The sequence below is a fragment of the Haliaeetus albicilla genome, chromosome Z, assembly GCF_947461875.1.
Source record: "Haliaeetus albicilla chromosome Z, bHalAlb1.1, whole genome shotgun sequence".
In the NCBI taxonomy this organism is placed as follows: Eukaryota; Metazoa; Chordata; class Aves; order Accipitriformes; family Accipitridae; genus Haliaeetus; species Haliaeetus albicilla.
Window position 1 is genome coordinate 16,450,607 of NC_091516.1, and position 20,634 is coordinate 16,471,240.

Here is a 20,634-nt window from a genome sequence, read left to right on the forward strand (position 1 = left end):
AAAAATTGCACTTCTTGAACTTAAAGCATGACTTTATATCCTGATGGCAATGACAGAGATGGGAGTGATGCTTTAAAATTTCTCCCTTTGAGAGGAAGTAGGTAATATTTTCCTAAAGGCTCACAGATTTCAAACTTCAGTTCTGGCTGCAAACTCAGCCAGCAGCATGCTTTTCTATTTTTTTTTTTTTTTTTTTTTTTTTTTTTGCCGTGCTTCATTGTATCGGAAATCTGGTAATTACTGTTATGTCTGTAATCTTGTGATGGGCCTCTCTGTGTCATGGTCTGTGTTGGATGCCTGCTTTTTCTTGTTGTTTGTAGCCTTTTGCTCGTAGTCTGTATGACAGCTTCATGTCCTGCCCTCCGTTCAACAAGAGATCATAGATTTAAGTGTGTATGACAGAGCTTGGGGAGGAGTTGTTGCAATGGAGATCTTTCTGCAGTCTTGGAAAATTGATGTCAGGATTATACTAAAAATAAAGTGAATGTGCTCGTGTTCCTTGAAGGGGGAAACTGAGCTATATTATTAGCCTGTGTGATGGATCTCTGTCAGTTTTAAGAAACAGCCAGCTTCTCTATCAGTCGGTATACCTTTGACTCAGATTCGCATGATTCTTGCACTAGTTCATTTCTGGATTTTCTTTTCCTTTGCTAATCTGCTTAGCTTTAAATACTTCCACGCATGTACTGTCAGAGCCAAATCAAATATAATTGGAAAAATGTGACTGCTTTGTTGAGGAGCTGTCAGCCTAAGTCAGACTGGGGTCGGCGAAGCAGCGTATTCTTCGTGTACCTAAGCTCCACCTGTCTGAGTCAACAAAACGAAATGCTGTTTGGATTGTAGAAAACTTGCAGCAGAGCCAAGAGGATGCATCTCTGCAGCCCCGGAGGAGTCGAAGCTGTTGCTCTGAGGATGAGGGCTGTGCTCGGGCTGCCCCCACGGTGGGCAGGGAAGGAGGAGCAGGAGCCCCGTTGCAGAGCCAGCAAGGCTGGCTTTGCAGAGCCAGCCAGCAGCCAGCTACCCACAAAACTGCTGCTGGTTTTGCCTCTGCCTCTCACTTGGCTTCTGGTCAGCAGCCACCCGCCCAGGGCGACAGCACCCTTTTTCTGCACCCGCAGCCTGAGCTTCAGGCAAGCACCGCTTCTCCCTTGAATCTGCCACATGCGGGCTGAAAGAAAACCTCACACCCAGAAAACCTGTCACCGCTGGGACCTGCGGGGGACAGGTCCTGCAGTCAGCTGTGCGCCGTCCCAGCCGGGGTCCGTGCCCGCTGCGGTCCCCCCACGCCGCAGGCTTCCACGCAGGGGCTGTCAGCCGCCGGGCTTGTCGGGTGGTGGGGATGCACGTGCTGGCGTTGGCTGTGTCTGCGGTGGGGTCCTTCTGCCCTCGCCTGCTTTGGGGGACAGCCGAGCTCAGACATCGTGGCTGGTCCCCTGCGCACAGGTACAGCTCTTCTGTAGGTGCTCTTCACCTAGAAATCCTCTAACCCTGCCTGTGTTAACCGCTGGGCAGTCTAAAACTTCACACGCGTGCCAGCAAATGTGAGGAAGCTGCTGTGGTTACAAGGGAGGCTAGGGACAAACTGCAAAAAAGCTGAGGGCAGGTCAAAAAAACCAAGGCCAATTGCAAATTCAGCTGGTTACATCCTCACTGAGGACAGATCCGGAGCAGTGGTCCTCCTTGGAGGTTGTCGGAGAGCCACAATTCAACTTCAGACGCCAGGACGGCTGTGAGTTTTATGATAGCTAGGACGCTGATGAAGAGGGATATTAAGTTACTGCTGTGGTGAAGTTTGCAGTGAAGATGAGACTTTAAACACTTAGAAATGCCTACTGCTTAATGCACCTAACTTCTTAAAAGTGTACATTTTTAACTGCCTTTCTCTTGTTTGTTCCAGGTTGCATGTCTGGTTGGACTTGATGCATGGCATTTGCATGACACCTAACAGCCTAGCTCTGGATGTGTCACTGAGCAAACATGGCCTACTCAGCAAATACTAACGGCAGTGCTACAGGTAACTAATCGGGAATGCTTTTCCCCCTTTGGATTATTAATTTAAAAAAAAAAAACTTATTTCTTAAATTGTAAAAGTAGCACAAAAGTGAAGTAGCTGCAGTTAAACTAAATACTGAAAACTAATTTCCTGGTAGATCAGAGCCTGTCTGTTCCCCCACTACCATCCCCAATAACCTTTTACATATTTGAAGTGTGGAAGGTTGTTTGCAAAGATGTAAGGGCTGGCATTCAGTCGTTCAGCATGCAGCACTCTCTGCTTTGAAGGACCTACACTGGCTTGCACCAGACTCTGAGAGGCCTAGGGCTTTGCTGCAAAAAGTCATGTGGTTATTATCCTGTGTCTGTAATTAACTTGCGACATTAACCAGCTCTTAAACGTCAAATCCCCAGCCCTTCCTGGTCACCCTTCCTGGTCAGGCTGATTTTTGTTTCTTGCTTCTCAGCAAAACATAAAAGCATTTCTCAAGCAACATCAAGAGGAGGCGTTCAGTTCATTTCACTTTTTCGTTATTTTAAGAAGCTCCTGAGATGTCTATTTTGGTCAGGTGATACTCTTTGAAACAGATCGCTTGGCATGTTCAAAGGTTGCTGAGGAGGACTGATGGGTCAGGAGGGGGCAGAGATTGCAGAATGATTGGTAACAGCACAGCAGCAGTGTTCCTTCTCTGGTTGTGTCAATATTTTCCCGTTCTCCTGATCACTGCACAAACATAGCTTCAGCCCACTAAAAGCTGAGGCTGCTATAGTGGGATTATATGGAAAATTTCAAGTGCGTGGTAGGAGCTTGTGTGTGCTCTTTTGAGACCTCCTAATGTAGGTATGATGGGAAATGGATTTATCAATGAAGGCTGGGGTGGCTGGGAGCACTTTGAATATCCTGGGAAGGAACACTAAGTATCTTTTTTGTTGTCCATGTAAACAGAAATTTCAGCTTTTTTTTTTTCTGCGCTAAGGCTCATGCACTCATGTTCAAATGCTACTCGCCAGATCATGACAAACACATACAGAGTATTGGGTTATCTGGTGGATTTTAGCACCAACCTCCTTTGAAAGTATGTTCTGGTATGGAAACATCCTAAATTACTCGCTGTGCTCCCTGTAGAATTGTTCTAATTAGTGCAAGGGATTAAAGCATTTTGTGTGCAGGAAATTAGAAATATGGAGTGTCATTATCTGCAATTTATGCAAAACAAGAAGTCTTTTTTAAAGGTTAGTGGAAGTTACATGAAGACATTGGAGTGACTATTATCTGCTGGTGATTTAAGGTTAAATCTACCAATGTTGTTAAATCCTCAGACTGCTGAAAAAGGATATTTTGTCCTCCCTCCCTTATACAGTTAGAAGTATATTCTGCAAGAAAGAAACTATATCCTTTTGTAACCTTTTGTAATCGTTTTGAGGAGGCAGACTTCAAAACCTCTGCTGTGTGACTGAACTGTAGCTGTTTACTGCCTAAACCCCCCCAAAACTTGACTTTTTTTAGTAGTACACTTTTAACTGAAGTCATGCAGAACAATTCCCTCTGCTTACAAGGAAAGAAAAATTGTGCATGGAGTGTTACTGATAGGTTTACTAATCCCCCCCCCCCCCCCGCCCCACAGTAGAATTGTCTATTGAAAAAGTTGGTAGGCTGATGTGTAAGTCTAAAACAAGCTAAATGCTTGTACTGGGGATCTGTTAATGCAAGATGAAGTTTTAGTTTCAGGATTGTTATGCAAACAAGTCTTCTTGCAGGGTAGAAGCTGTTTGTTCCCTTATTCGTAGAAAGACGCTGTAATGAATTGCAAGTAGTTAATTCAAAACTAAATTGGACAACATTTTGCAGAGACTGTCAGGACTTGTTGGCTTTGCAAACCCTTGAGGCTGGCGTTCTGACACGCAGCTATGTATGCCCGTGTCTCCAAATCCTCAGCAGTTCATAATGGACAGAGTATTGGGCTGCAAATACCTGTGATTTGTTATCCTGCCCTGCTGCCTGGGAGAGAATGCCTTTGGATGAGCAGGAACTGATTTGGGCGTTGGAGGTATTGAAGCAAGTTTCTTAATTGCACGGAGCTCTAAGAGTGGAAAGACAAACTTCAGGGGTGGTGTTTCTGCACCCTCTGAATCAATCAGCAACAGGAAAAAGAACTAGAAAGACTTGTTATGGACTACTAAGCTGCGTTTATGTTACTTGAATATTTTGGCAAGTTTGACCACACGTTGAGCTGCATTCAAGTACAAGGTGACTAAGGAGCAGTGGTTTGCTTTGGTTAACTCGAGAATGTGAGTACTTGCACTGTTAAATGATTATGCCTATGTGCCATTTCGGTAATTTTTTTCAGTATACAAGCCTATATGGACTACTGCTACAGATAAAATCTGTAGAGGAATGCTTGAATTTGGAACTTGTTTCCAGGAAAGGATCAAGCTGTTTTGCATTTGTATAGAGATTTTTTTTTTTTAGGATGTTTATGGGAAGTACATTTGCTGTAAATATTTTCAGTGAATGTGTATGCGAGATAAGCTCCAAAGCAAGTGATGACTTTATCATGAAAGCACCTATGATAAATTTCTGTGCCTCTTGCATATCTTGGTAAAGATATGAACTTTAAATGTGGCAAATAAATAACAGAGACTGTGATTTAGACTTCAGTACTGTTTGTCAATAGTTTTGTTTGCTGCTGACTTAAAGTTTTAGCGCTCTGTTCCCAGTTTCATTGCACAGAGATCTTGTAGTGAACTGTATTTCTGTGAGCTGCAAGCTTATTTGTTCATCTTCATACATTTTGGAAGTTGGTTTGAGGCTTGGTACCGATTTTGGATTAGGGTCTGTCAAAGTTGTGTCATCTGCTCAGAAAATAGCTGAAGTCTCTCTAACACTAGTGATAGATAATCGGTGCTTGAAGAAAAAATTGTTGTATTTATCAGTTGGGTGCTGGGTAGTCACAACTGTTTGCCGTTTCAAGTCTGTCTGCCCTGGTGGCATGCGAGCATACTGCTCAGTCTGGTAAACTCAGCAGGGTTAAGTCCAAAGCATGTTATGCACTCATCAAGGGACCTGCAGCAGGAGCTGGGAAGTACCCTGCATCTGTAGAGAGCTATTGGGAAGCTGGAGTTGGTTTGGTGCATGACACAAATTAATTTCTCTTTGCACAGTACAAGAAAAAAAAAAAGAGGTGGTTGTTTCTTGAAATAGTATTATTGTCTCCATTAACCGCTGGGTGAAACTTCCAGTAATTGTTAGCTTCTGTGCTTGCTAGGACTGATGCATAAATGATCTATTTAATGAGGCTCTGCAAACATTTCTGTAGTGGTATCTGTAGAAAGGTCCTCCAGTCAGCTACAAAAACCACAGTGCACACCAGCCTAAAACTTAGCGAGCAGTTTGGAAATACTTCTGGCTGGATTTTCATTCTGTTCACCAATACGTAATTTGCTGAAACTTTCTTTTGAAAACACATGGTCTGAAAGGCAGTGAATGATGTGAAATTCCAGTCCAGTTCCACTTATTCTGATGTAGAAAACAAGGAAGCTGCAAAAGAAATATAAGAGACTGATTAAAAAATATAAAGGATTAAAAACTGTATTTGTATCTGTTTTATTTTATTTCCCTAAGCACCTCATGCTCTGTATCCAGAGACCACAGAATTGCCAGTCATCTCTTTTAACAGGGACATAAAAAAGTGTTTTAAGGAAAGAAAAGCTTTAACAGGTTTCCTGAGTGAGACGGGCTGCAGGGGTCAGTATAGCAAGGCTGTTGCACAAACCCTTTCTTTACTTTGCTGTAAAGCAAAGGTGTATTTTTTTCTGTACACGGTGTCTGAGATTTCCCTGATCCTTTCTCCTTCTCCCTTCTGTCTGCGCCTTCCCCCTCGCTCTTGTTTAAGGGTTTGTGTTTTCATGCCTTCCCATCCCACTTTTAACATGCTTCTACTTCCAGGAGCACTACATCTTATACGGATTCATTTGAACTATTTCCCTGTGTGTTTAACTCCACTATATGCTTTACCTCCTCCTTCGGATTCCTACACAGTTCTTAAAGCAGTGGCATTGTAGCAACTCACCATCGTTTTTACTGTTGGTCTTTTTGCACCTGTAAAGCAAGGAACTGCTGCTGTAATAGCCAATGTGCAGGCATCAAGTGTCCTTGCTCCCAGTTTACTCCTTTCACTTTCAGCCTCCCAGGACTGGGAGATGTCACCCCCAGCAGACCTGGGCATCCACCTCAGCTCTGGAGAGCACGCCAGGGGCTGTGGGACCGCAGGTGGTTTGATGGCAGATACAAACCGTGTTGGAGCTGTGGTTCTCCTGCAGCTGCCTGGTGTCCCTCTGGTTATTTTATATATGCACAGTCACTCTGCAGCACCCCGTGGGCCTCTGGTTAGATTTTCTTTGTATCTGAGCAGTTTTTTTGACTGCTAAAAGTGAAGTTATAACTATGCAGTAGTTAGTCGGAGAATGAGGCCATTACAAGAGGCTGTTGCCTGAATTAATGTTGAGATATTAACGTCAGCGTGACTCAAAGAGCAAATGTTTAATAAATGTGTTTTCCATCTGCTGGTATATAAATGCTTAAGCAACTGTTCTAAAGTATTATGAAAACCCCCGTTGACTTACTAACCCTTTTTATTGAAGCCAATAAATAGAACACACGTTTGCTTAGAGCAAATGTTTTTATCATACATGTCCTCTGCATTAATATGTAATAACTCTTAACAAACATTTGTAGACACACTTTCCTTTCAGTTACGGGATTATTTGAGTTAGAGTCTCTCCTATGATTTGTTTTTCCTGATGCATATAATCTTAAGCAATATGCATGGAGTTTTGCATGATTTCCAGCCTAATGATCTGAAGTGTAGTCTGAGAAGAAAGTGCTGTGCACAAGAACACTACCACTATTACTAATTTTAGCAGAATATCCACCAGTTTTCATTACAGACACTCAGTCAATAAATGGGAGCTTACAGACGTGAAGAAGTTAGCAATTGGAAGTGTTTGATTGCTAGGTAGTAGTCAGTCTGACAGAGCCTTTACTCCCGAGTATTGCGGGTGCCAGCCACAAGACCCCAGCTGGCAGCCGCTCTCCACTGCTTTCCTGCAGGGTAGGTGTCACCGAGGTATCATCGCACTGCTACTGACACCCCAAACTCTGAGCTTAGCAGCCTTAAATGCGCTGCATTTGCTTAGCATAGCAGATGCAAATGACCAGGGTTCAGGTGAGCCTGTATTTTTATCAAATCAGCCATGCAAGCAAGGGTAATTTGGTTGAGTCAGGTCTGTGTGATGAGAGACTGTTTAGGTTTGGACTTGCTCCCCTGCCGTGCTCCCTGCTCCAAGCCTGCATCCAATAACCATGAGTTAATGGGGACAGGTGTATGCTGAAGGTGTGCTTTGGCAGCTGGTGGGAGACTGTTGCCATCGGCAGAGCCTGCTGAATCGCCATGTAGTTCTTGTGCTTTCTGGATGGGTAGACGGCATGCAGGGCTGTCACTGGGATCCTGCTCCTGCCTCACCCATGAGTGATCTAGTGAGTCACTCTGGTGGTGCCCAGTATTTAAAAACAAGCTAGGGTGGGACCCTGAAATCTGTGGGGTGAAGGGGGAGTGAACCTCCTCCAGTGACTTCACATCAGCTCTCTCATAAGCTGTATAAGGATTTCCATCAGTATGCTGTAGTACACTCACTGATGCCAGATCTGCCTTAAGGACAGGTGGCTGGAGATGGAGCACACGATCTCACAGCCAATGCCAACTTTCTACTTGAATTAATGCTTTTTTTCTGCAGCAATTGCTCGTTGATACCTGCAATCCAAGGGCACGTTTGCCACTGCAACAGAAAGCTTGAAAGGACACTGACTTGCATTTGCCCATCCTAGAGGCCTTTATCAGACTACAGAGGATCAGGGATCATACATCTTGTACACAGGATTTATTGCCTGAAGAATGTCCTCAGGCCTAATATTGGAATCTGCTGGAGAGGGAAGGGGCAGTAAGAAGTTAGAAAGGATGCAGCAAATACAGTGTCATTAGGAGCTCAGGACATAGCAGTCTGGCCCAGATAGCCCAGTCCTTAGAAATGGAAATTGGATGTGGTGGGAAGCAGATGGCCCAAGACACAAAGCCATATAAGATGCATGATTTGTCCTTTGTCCATTTGTCCTCTGCAGAAGGACAAAGCACCCGTGAGAAATGGAACAGATTTAATTGGTCTTTCTTTTGTTCAGAGATTACTGCAGTTGTGTCTTGTTAGGGATTATCTTCCGCAGCTGCCCAGAAGCTTCTTATATCTCACCTAGACAGAGGACTGTGTTCATTCCTCTCTGACACAGTCTTGCTCATGGAGTAATGCATGCTTTCCTTGCCTGAGCTGTTGAGATGCAGACGCATGAGCAGCACCTGGACCTTCTCATGTGGCCTGCTGCTGCTCCCTGTGGAAATACATGCCCTCTACACCCTTGGAGGCAGCTGAGAGTGCTTGTATTTTAAAGCCGATAATGCTCTAGGGACTAAACAGGCATGCCTTGCTGTTTACCGTACCCTGCAACCTCCCTGAACTGGTGGTGATTAACAGTGATAAAAGCCCTAGGGTCTTGTGATGGAAGTCACTGCTTTGCGCTGATCTGGTGGCAGTCGGGCGAGAGGTGCCCATGTGGAGGAGCAGCCTGCAGGGCTGGGTGAGGGGCAAGCACCAGTTGTGGGGCAGGCACGCGTCACAGGAAAACCACCAAGAATGAACGTTTTCCAGACCTGAACAATTATTCTCTCTGCATCTTCTTCCTTCCCCCCACTGTCAAGATAAACAACTCGGCAAATCTTCCTGTGGCCATTTAACCCAAAAGGGTGTATTTTTCCCCAAAACTGTTCTACAGTATTCCTCATTCCCTTCCCAGATTCTTCTGCAGAAAGCAGTTTATGAATAATGCGTATGAATCTCCTCCCTGCGGGAAGGGAGGGGATTTTGTTGCTTTTAAAAGGATATGGCCCCTCAGGGAAATGGCTTGGATGGAAATAGCCTGACTACAGCTGGTTGTCTTCTGTTCATGAACACTGAGTGCCTGCATTTAGACATGTTCCTTGCAGAAGGGTTACTGCTGGAGCAGAAGTCCTTGGGAAGCTTCTCGTAATGGCCACCTCTTTCCTCCCCCCACTTTCGTGCCATTTGTAAGGCTTTGGATTAGGGATGACAAAAGGGCAGCCCTTCCCGTATCATGTTTTCACAGCAGTTTTAGGGGGTGAGGGAGCGCTCGGGCTGCCCACGTTGGCATTGCTGCTGTATCTCCATTTCCTTCCTCTGGAAACACGACTCCCCTTGGTGGCAGAGTACAGATTCCTGCCAGGATGTCCCCGTGTGACCAGCTCTGAGCTTTGGGACAGAAGCATGCTTGTGGCCATCCTCCTCTTTCTTTCTCCCATTCCCTCCTCTGATTTCATCCAGAAATTGCACTTACCATATTGGCTGAAAGCGATGGTTGACCTCCGCTGTGGGACGCAGATTGCAGCTTGCAGTGTCTGGGGGGGGGTTAGCAGATCAACTGGGTCCAAATAGGGCTCTCCCCCTCCCCCATCTCTCTAACTCTTTAAAACTCTTCGTAGCATATACTCAGCCTGCATTAGGTACAGTCTCCTGAGATTTTTCTTCACTTGACTCCTCACACAGACTTTTGACAAAACTAAGTGCTCAGACACTCAGAGAGGTAGGTGAGTGTGAGATCACATCATATTCTTTCATGCTTTCAGTCCATCCTTCCCCATTTGCAAAGCCTTCTTCCCTGTAGAAGCAGGTAATGTGACCCTTACCCCCTCTCACAGCCCATCTCTTTTTCTTGCTTGACTCTTTTCCCTAGTTACCTCACACTGTAATGACAGTTTTATGTAATTGTCTTCTCTTTTTATGAATATATTCCTGTATGTTTTTTCTTCATAGCCATATGTTGCTTTCCTTCAAGACACAGGACCTGTCTGTGATACTTCTGTATTGCCCTTCAGTGTTTGTTTGAAAGTAGGAGAGGGAAGGATGGAGGGAGGGGGTAGAAACTGTTTTTAATAGCTGGGTTTGAAGGTTTGGTCAGATTAGAGTGAGGATCAAATTAACTGGTAATTGGGAACAGATTGTTCTCCCTATGTAAACCAGACATCACTGGTCTGGAGTAGTCTGTTATGGCTGAGGGGCATGTTTGTTGATGTACGCCTAGCCCCTTCCCTACTCTCTCTTCACACAACTAACTCCTCTGCCTGGAGCGCTGTTGTGTGGGTTGCAGAAGTTCTAATAATAAAAAGAAAACACTTGTGCAATTTAGCTGCTATTACTGGAATTTCAGGTCTAATCCTAGCAAATAGGTCAAGTTTTAACACTTCATGTACACTGCTTGGTAAATCTGAAGTGTGCACCTTTCAAAACAAAAAGTACAGTGCAAGAAAATACAATAAAATGCATCATTGTGGTTGAAAAAGTGGACTGGAATTTGCATATGATAGAATTACAAAGACAAGATCAGAGCAGTCATGTTTTAAGGGATTACAAGGATCAACAGTGTTTTTTCACTTCAAGAAGTCAATGGGTAAGCCCTTTCTCCCCCTCTCCCCTCCCTCCAGAAGAAGCTGTGATTTTTAAATTTTAGATATGTTTTTCCATATCTTCAGTTAAAAGGTTAAATTAAAAAAAAAGTGTGTTTTAGAATGGTTCTCTTCTGCTCCTGTCCTCATGTTTTTCTGTGTGGAGACAGATGGCTGTCACATTGCTTTTAAGCTTGCCAGTACTTGAATGTGCTCACAAGGCTGTGCATCCACTGCATTGCTCTTTAGACTTTCATCATTCTCCCTTGACATCATTAGTTATGGTCCTGTTCCCTTCCTCCACTCTTAGACAGCATGTCTGCCATCCAGGATGCTCATCCTTTCCTTTTTGTTCCCTGATATGCCTCCTGGCCCCCTTCTCCAGTGCTTGGTCTCACCCTAGCTCTCCCTGAGGACATGCAGGGACTTCTCCGTGGGTGCAGTCCCTGGGGAGCGCAGGGACTGTACCTTGCCCCTGATATCCAACCCTCCTCAGCCCGCTGCTCTGCCTTTAATGCTCAGCAGCTTCCTCGCAACCCATCTTCAGTGCAGTGGAAAATGCACTGTTGATGATTCTGGGAAAGCTACTTCCCTCTCCCTTTGCAGAGAAAAGTTGTAAGGCTACAGTGCAACTCTACGAGCATGTGTGTGGCTCAGCCAAACCATCTCAGCCCATATCCCTGTAGGACAAGAGACCAGGTACAGCCAAGACCACAGCAGCGTGAGAAACATGTCTGTGCAAAACTGAGTGTAGCATCTCCTCCTCCACCCCAGCTTTACTGTCCTTCTCTGATGCTGATGCTGCGTAATGTACTACACACATTGTTTATCAGTTACATGGCACATTAATAGTGGACGTGCAAAGTCTTGCCCGTGGGTCCCAGGTAGTTATGCATGGCACTTGTTTTTTTCCCCAGTTTGTGTAGCACTTTCCCTCGCCTCAGCCTTTTGCATAATCAGTATGTTATTGTGGGTAGAAGTGCAGTATTTCTGGATTAGTAATTGTTACTAGAAATCCGTGGTGTTTGATTGCAGTTTTGATTCAAGTGGGAAAGAGATGCCTAAAACAGTAGCCTGTACGGTCTCCCTGGTAAAGCTGTGAGTTCCATCCTGCACCTCTTGCCTCTGCTCAGCTGGGAAAGTGGAGGGATGATGACTGAAGGACATGGGATGCCTTCCACGCTGGCAGGATCCACCATTTGACCCAAATGACTCAGCTTTTTTCAAATGCACGAGGAGACTGTCGCTAGGCTGATACCTCCATTGAGTTCCCAACAGGCAGAAGTTTACTTTGCATGCTTTTCTGTGGCATAAGAAGCCTGTACATGTATTTCCAGATTTGAGACTGTGTATCTTTCTTTTACAGCCATGGATTTTTCCTTTCTCTTGTGTTCAGGTTCAGTGTCATTCACTTTTTGTCTCTGCAAAATGGGAGAGCAAAGCTAACCCATAAAGCCCTGCTGGGAGCTGCAAGCTGAGTTGCTAGCTCACGCAGTTCTAACACCCGAATAGAAACAAGCAAGTATACCTGACCGTCCATACAAAAAAGGAGAAGAAGAAAAAAAAATTGTTCACCAAATTTGAAGGCTTGAATGGTCTACTTGCTCCCACAACAAGACTTCTTACCATAAGCTTTTCCAAGCAGTTATGTTGGGAGAACAGTAGAGATCATGACTTGCCTCATGACATACAAAATACCAAGCAGTTGAAGTTCATTCTGTGGAAAGCTAAACCAGGTCGACACTTAACAACGATATGGGGCACATTTTTCAGTTGTGTGCTCTGTGGGTAGATACCAACTAGTGAGGGATCTAACTGTAGCGTGCAAAGTCTCTCATATGGAGGTTTTGAGTGTTATGTAGTCATTGGGTCAGGTTAATCATCCATAACTATCTCCAGGCTCTTGACCAGTAGATCTCCTTACAGTACTAACACATCAGCTGCTGTCTTGACATTTTGAATAGTTACTGAATACCTCCCAGCTACACCTTTGAAAACACACATTTGACACTAACTTAAAACCCATCCCAGACCACCCCTGTCTCAGGAGGTATCTGGGTCACAGGTTTCTGGAAGCCAAGAGGAGAAATGTTGGTGTATGTTTGCTTTCTTCTTACACCCTTCCAGAGGCATCTGCTAGAGAGGAGAAGGTGGGTAGAGATCAGTCTCTGGTCTGACCTGAATGGTTAGCAGGTTTTAAATGATTCTGTGGAAACTGGCTGCCAATTTCTGAAAGGCTATAAAGAAAAAAAACAAACCCACAGCAATGCCACCCCTCTCTCCCAAAACAAAATCCACCAAAACAAAAGAAGGAAGAACCCCATATCCAACCTTCACCAAAATGCAACAGCTGTGTTTTTGGGGTAGGAACCTGACAGTGGTGTGTTGGGCCAAGCTCTGTGCTCCCCTGGACTGGATCATTGCAGCTGGGCAGAGTATTTAATTCTTTCCAGGCAGAGCCACTCCAGTATGGAGGAAATGGTCTGTTGGAGGCATGTGTTTTAAAGAGCTGCGTTTCATCCATCACCTTTCACAGATCTATTGTGCCCTCTCTGCCTTTTGTTTTCAAAAGGGGCGTGAAAAAACCTGCTCTTTAGATAAGAATTTACCAGCTGGATGGCTGCCCATACACCAAATCTTACATTCACTTTGCTGCAGACCAAGTCAGGTTTTTTGGTCATGGGGGAGCTGTGCTCTGACCTCAGTTTTGTTTCTACTGTAAACAGTAGCTGAATGAGTTTATTTGGCACCATAATGGTCTCAAGGGCCAAGAGAATAAATACACGTGTGCTCTTTGCCTTTAGGTTTTACTGGTGACAACCCAGACATGTGCCTCCATATTTGACTTGCTGGACAAGGGACAAAGTGCTGATACACATTATGGGTTATTCCTCGCAGTCATGGCAGGTCTTTTTCAGCCCACTGAGTTGACCAAGCTTTGACAAGAGTCCACTGAAGGTGCGTGACTTGATGCAGAGCTTGTTCAGATGTCAAGCCCTTGAAACCACAGAGTAATGTTAAACAGATGGAACATGTGGAGACAGCTGCTAAAATCTGTTCTTCTCTAAACAGGATATCATGCTGTCTTTTTTTAGAAAAATGAAATCATATAAAGTTAGAGATTTTTTTTTTCCTCTGAGCAGACTCCTAACTCTTGAGAAGGATGTTTTGGTCATACCTTCTATTCTCGTACTTTATCCCAGATGTCACATTTTTTTTCACAGCAGAAAACTAGATGGATATTTTCATGTTCTCCCCTGCCCAGTGTGAAGAACCTGCCAGTGGAGCTAGAGATGCCCACCAGTAACACCCAGTGCTGCTGTGCACTGCTTGTCCTCACCTGGCTGGTCACTCGGTTGAAAGACGGGGCCTGAAGGGCAGCGAGAGCAAAGTGGTGCAGGCTCCGGGCAGTTAAAAGGGCTGGATTTTTGCTTTTGTTTCCCAGAACAGAAAGCATGGGTCAGGTTTCAGCTGCCCTAGAGTTTTTCTGTCTTTTAAGAGAAACTTCAAAGCATGGTTAGAGGCTGTTCCCAAAGCGTTTTTTATGGAGAGCTGCTTTTCTTTGTGGATGGGGTGATTAGAGTGGAGACCAAACCAAACCAAGTTCACATAAAATTCAGTATCTTCATGGTCCATAGATGTAACAAGTTGGCTACATCTAGAGACCTTCTTCAGACTTTTTTTGCAAGCTCATGCTTTATAGTGTATGCATCAATGGCTTGTAATTGAAGGAAATAAATGTACAATTACCTAGAGGGCAGGACCTAGTTTATAGTCCAAAAGCTGATGCCTGTAACTATTAAATATTACCTTGCTTCATATTAAATACCACTGCAGCCACTAGACATGTTCAGGAAACACTTTTATTAGAAGTCTGTGCCATTTTAGCTGAAGGTGCTGTGGAGGACTTGGACCTCTCTCCTGCCATTTCAGCACAAGATCCCACTTTTGTTTGAAGCACAATTCTTCCAATCTGCAGTGATCTTGGAAATTACTTTAACAATTTATGTTTTTTTTTTTCTTTCTTTTTAATTGTTCTTGGGAATCTGAATGAAAGGCATGGTAATTAAACTTTTCCTTTAGTCCTGTGAAGTCTTAGGACCGTTATCCTTGTTAAATTAGCCTGTCCCCTTGCCTGTTTACTTCTGGAGTCCTTGTTTGGCTATACTACAGCAACTGTTGCTGTAAGCAGAGGTGAAGAGAGATGGAGCTGAGGCCTTTGAGGGTCTCTTTATGATGCTAAGAAGTGACGCTTTTTGCATCTGGAATGCCAGTTATCTTTAATTGAGTTAATACTTGGTGTTAAGTGGAAACAAGACAATCGAATATGGAAAAATCAAATATATGTGTGCATCATTTTGAAAGTGCTTGTACTGGCATGAAGGGTATCTTGTATATTTTGGCTGTGTTTCAGAAAAGAAGAAAACTATTTGTGTCTGTAACTTTATACTAAAAGTTTTATTTTTATCCCTCAAATTATAACCTGCATTTGAGAAGCGTAAACAAAATGAGATTGAATGTAACACAGGCAGAATTGCAAGCAGTGGTGGTTACAACAGAGGTAATTGTTCTGCCCAAATTATATCAATGAACCTTTCTGTGCTCTCAGTCCATACGTGGGAGCGAGAAATGAGAGGGGTGGGGGTGAAGGGCTTGGGGAGGAAGGCAGAGCGGGTGGAAGAGAAGTGACCTGAACTTTTAATTCCCTCTTGAGAATTAAATCTGTCTTCACTGGAGGCAAAAAAAAAATTATCTTTTTAGTGTGTCATTTGGGATGGTTCCTTTTGTCCTGCTGTCCATTTAATGCATTTTAACCCTTGGGGAGCCGGAGGCATCGTGCAGCATGTGAAGTGCCATGAAGGAAACCACTGGCGCTGCGCTGGGCTGGCTGCCGGGCTGGGACTGTCTCAGGAAATTCCAAATGAGTATAAATAAATGCTCTGTAGCAACCTCTGGGCTCCCTGCCTGCTGATGTGTCAGGAATACGCACTCCCTTTAAGGCAAAGGAAAGTGTGCTTCAGACTTAATTTCCTGAAAAACTAAACTCCGCAACGTCTGAGGGTTTGCTTCTGGGTGGATCGGTGAGTGAGACCCTCGAACGGGCTGGGGGGAGAGGTGAGATGCGAGCGGCTGGCTCTGCTAGCGCTGCAGGCCAGCTGGGAAAAGGGATGCGGGGCACCCCGGGGTAGCACAGCTGAAACCAGCCCTCGACGATGTTACAGGGTATTAAGTTGGGAATTTTTTATTGTTTTTTTAACAGTGCCCAGTTAGCTGGGTTTTCTCGCAAGCGCTGCTGTCTGAAGGGAGTTTGCACTTGCGTTTTCATGCACCTCTGGTAGCCTCTTTATTTTTGTTGTTACATACAGAGTAGTTTGTTTCCTTCAACAAATGCAGGTTTTCTGCTGGGAGATTGGTGTTGTGGACGCTCAAGTGAAGGGAGTGCTGCAACTATTTACTGTAAGGCATCATTTCAACAGCAGAAAGGTAACTGTTACCCTTAAAATGGCTAATTTTGAAAATTGTTTGTAGACTTTCAATTATAAGCCACTGTTTTTAGCTATTTAGAATGTGCATAAAGAATTAATTCTAATAATGACCTTTTCCATGTTTTCTCTGATGACCACTTTTTTGACTTTTTGGAGAAAATCAGTTCATGGGTCTGAACTATCTTAAGTACAGATAAAAATCTTTCAGTGTTTTTGGCAAATGCAAATCACTTATGCTTTTGAAGTTTGGAAGGCAACACACGTCTTATCTCACAGAAGAAATCAGTACTAGATTAATATAAAAAAGGGTAGGAGGGAACAATTCCCGGTATTTGAAATATCATACTGATTATGCAGCATAAACCATATTCCTTATGGAGGTAAACATGTGACAAAATAATGTCCTTCCAGGACTCATAAATACAAATATTTGTGGAACCATTCTTGCAGAAGACAATTCTTCCATTTTTTCCACTCTGTGCACAGCTGTAAGACCAAACTGAAACTGTAAATCAGTTTTAATATTCCATGGCAGGTTTATACCCCAGGAGTCCAGGTTCTTTCCTGATGGTTACTCCTGATACAATAGCCCTATGTATCTGTTCTCCACTTCTCATCTCTTTGGAGATTTATAGGCACAGAAGGGTAATGACATTATAAATCTAAATATTTTGGTTTTGTGATTCAGTTGTTCTTGGCTAGAAAGCAAACACAGCCTTCTTTGCTTGGGCTTCAGCAGGTAACACTGATGAACAGTTGTGTTAAATGACATTTTCAGGGGAACACCTGGCTTGCATCCATGACTCCTTTGGCCCCCTTGGGGAGCGGGGAGATGATGTGGATGAGTGAGGAAGGAAGAGAAATATTTGGGGGTTTGCTCCTCTTCTGCTTTGCCAGTCCTCTATCTGGGTTTTGTGAAGCCCATCCTACCATGTAGACACAAGTCTTGTTCTTTGTAATTATTTTTTCCTTTGTCGTTTTTCTTGTGACAATGAAGTGGTGTAAAGCAACGGGGTGATGTACTGTTGGAAGAATGGGACAGGTATGCCACGTTTTCAAGGGTTGGCAAGGGAAGTGGGGGAGCTTTGGGGTTTCTCCTGTGCAGCAGAGGACAGCAAGGTGCCTTACCAACACTGGGACTCAGCCTTGCATTCATCAGCATTGCTGGCTGAAATAGCCCAGATCTAGTGGGATGTATTTTCGGAAAGGAGGGCGATGGTGGTCTGAAACTGAGCTGCTCTCCTACTGTGTTCGGTAGATCACATCATATGGCTTTCTCCCAGTCTGCGAGGAGCTTGTGATGGGTATCTACTGTTTGCCGTAACTTACATTATTTTGCCAGGCCTGAGTTAGTCTAGATTTGGAAAGTACCTTTGAACTGAATGCTCTTCATTTGTCACAAACATGCCTGGAGCCGGTAAGTGTGCACATAGTAGAAAGTGAATGAAATAAATGCTTCAGGGAATGATGAAGGGCAGTTCTCAAGGAGACAAATACTGCAAGGTGAAAAAAATGCACATGGCGCTTGGAAAGAATAAATTTATACTGGTTTGGACTTACCTTGTTGGCATCTGGTTTTCAAACGTAAGTAAACAGGACTGAGATGCCCCCCATTTCAAGCCCCAAAGTCAAGGATGACTGTTGACACCTCGTTGCTCTTCCCAGTGATACCTGAGAGAGCAGGAGACTAACTTTACTATGAGGAAATAAGCATCTTTCAGAGGAGAGCATTTTCTGTGGCTGAGCTAACTAAGCCCCCGCCACCGGTTCAGTGGTTTGCTTTCAATGTAAGGCAAGCTCTTCCTTCCTCCGTTGCATTTCTTGACACAGCACATTGGCTAAAGTCGCATTGGTGGAAGATGATTTGGGAAATGCATTGGTGCAATGCAACTAAGGCTGCCGCTTGCTTTTGACTTGCTTGATGGTGGACCTGCTGGTCACGCTCAGAGCCACAGCGGACCCACAGGCTGACTTGTGACAGCAGTTTGCCCAAGCGGCCACCGTTTTTAGACTAGTTTCTACCCACAGGTAGCAGTACTGCTGACAACAGCAGCAGCCCCCGCCATGGTTTCTGCTCTGCTCTTCCTTGCTGCTGGTGGTGTCGTTAGCAGAATAAGCTAGTGACTACATGGCTTCCCACCCATGCCCTGCTTCCTGCCAGCCGCAGTGTGATTTCCTGTGGAGGACCTGTGAGTCAGAAACTGGGGTGGAGGCAAAACAGACTAGCCTCATAGCTTTGAGTTTCCGTGGTTAGCGGCCTTGAGGTGGTGCACATACAAGATGTCCCACCACAGAACTGCCAGATCTAGTGCTATTCCCACAAAGTGAGAGCAGTTGAAAAGGAGATTTATTACTGGCCTCAAATAAGGGAGTTGTCAAGAATATAAAGAAGATTTTGTGAATTTTGATCAGGGGGCATATTGCAGTCACTCTCGGGACAGTTGGTTGTACTTTTTTACCTAACACCCCCCCCCCCCCCCCCCCGAATAGATTTCTTGTAAGCAAGATGAATCCTTTATTCTGGGTTAATTAATTTGCACAACTTTCTTATAGTCTGTATTTTATGTTTTAAAGGAACTTCTGTTTGAGCAGCAAGCTTGCAGTTCAGAGATTCTAGAAGTAAAAGTTTTAGACATTAAAAAGACTAGAGAGGGTTAGGAGGTGTGTTTTTTGAAAGGTGGCTTTTACTTTCAGCTCACAGAAATAATTTGCAGTTGTGGTTATATGAAGTTCAGATATAAACTCTGTAGGTAACTATTTTTTACCATGTGAAAAAAACTTTAATGATGTAAAAAAAGGTAATGTGACCTTGAAAGACACCCTCCTAACACCAAAAAGGCTTTTACATATATATATGCCTTTGGGTAGCAGGCTGGTGAGCATTCTGAGCACTTTCTGTGTGATAACAAAGTGCTCTGGTTTTTGTAGCTATGAAGGATAATCAGCACGTAGTTAGCAAACATGTAGCAAAGGGACAAGAATAAGAAAAGCCAGAGTCTCTTCTACAAGGTTAAGAAATGGTTCTATGGTTTAGCAATTGACCCTTGAGGAAGAGGTGACAGTGGGACATCCAGACTAATGCATCCCTCTGATCACCATTACCAAGGTGGGAGTTGGCTCACTGTTTTTGCTGTAATGCTAAGCAACTAAGATTTTTCAGGTTCAGAGGAACATAACTGTTTGAGAGACTGTTTTCACTGTGGGTTGATAAAGTCAATGGAAAAGCCCAGTTAAGTCCACAGAAAGACTTTTGATGCTTTTACTGGCATTTGCATTGTGGCTGTGATTGTTTTGAGTTTTTCTTCTATTGTTGTAATGGTCCTACTTCTGGAAAGAGCATGGGATCAAGACAGCAGATCCATTCTTAAAATGCCTTCTTTTACCAATGTTGTGTGGTAAATGTGGCATTGTAGCCCAGTGTCCTAGTGTTTGCGTTCACAGTGCAGCCAAAACACAGCAGCAGTCTGAACCATCTTTCTTCAACATTGCTGCTGCTTGTGTTCATTGACTTAAGGTGGTGTCCTTAATTTACTTCTGTGAGGCTTACCACTACAAATACCTGAGCTGGAGCTTCTACATCTTGAAATAAAAACCTGTTTATTACACAGTGTTGTAGCTTCAGCCCTTCTCTGTTATTATTATTAGGGAAGCCGCTATCCCCCATTTTTTGATTACAACCCCCAACCCAGAGCACTGAGTGCTTAGATGTCAGATTTAAAAGTCAGCTCCCCAGTTGGGCTATTGACACATAAATTTTAAAAAGTAATCTAAAAACCTTATAAAATATTTTACCATTTTTCTGCTCCTTATTTTTCTTTGAGATTAAATTTGTAGCAAACATTTTACACTGGAGATTTATTTCTTTAGTAAAATGTGCAGTAAATTTAATTCCTCTGTAACAGGAGAATCCTCTGCATCTGTAACTGCGGGGTTGGTAGCGGGGTCTGTCATCCCGCTCTGGCTGGGGCGTTTTGGTTTGGACTATAGTACCCCATACCTGACAGCCTCAGGTGCATCAGGAGTTAAATCCCGTTTGCTCCAGGCATAGCGGTAGCTGAGTAATAGCAAAACAGATTACCATTCTTACAAGGTGGTATTTATTGGTTGTTTTTCCATAGCAGAAAAAGAGACGAAGGTGTAATCACCAGCCACGTCTACACTATAGTGTAGCGTGCTGGGCAATCGTGCCATGGCTTGCACAAGCTAAGCTGAGCTGGGTCATCGCGGCACTCCAGCCTGGCACTGCAGCAGGGGTGGCTGAGGCCAGCACCGGAGCATCATCACGGGCAGCTGCGTGGCCTGACTGTGCTGTGCTGCAGTGGCTCTCTTCCTTTTGGGAGAAGAGCAGCCAAATGACGCAGTCTGTCCTCCACACCTGCACTGTGCTTCATGCTACCGCTGCATGCTTTAACTGCAAAGGGAAAAATAAAACACTCAATGCTCCTGCTGTGTCTGGCAAAGTACAGAAACAACTTTCTATAAGTGTTCCCCTCTCAGTTCTTGGAATAAAATAAAAATCTGACAGGTTGTTTGGGTTTTGGGCTTTTTTCCCCGCACCTTTGAAAATACTGGAGAGCTAGGCTGAATTGTTGGAG

The 20,634-nt window shown here is 44.1% G+C and overlaps 1 protein-coding gene across 2 annotated transcripts in view; it reads left to right on the forward strand.

Moving 5' to 3' along the window:
- Positions 1-20,634, forward strand: part of KANK1 (KN motif and ankyrin repeat domains 1) — a 105,367-nt gene that overhangs the window by 51,816 nt on the left and 32,917 nt on the right. Inside the window, exon 3 of one of the 2 annotated variants that reach the window (XM_069777041.1) lies at positions 1,898-2,014. In XM_069777041.1, the coding sequence (XP_069633142.1) occupies positions 1,978-2,014 (37 nt within the window). In that variant the 5' untranslated portion in view covers positions 1,898-1,977. Of the gene's footprint in view, positions 1-1,897; positions 2,015-15,938; positions 16,038-20,634 lie in introns of those variants that run through there. The other variant, XM_069777044.1, reaches the window with a different exon arrangement.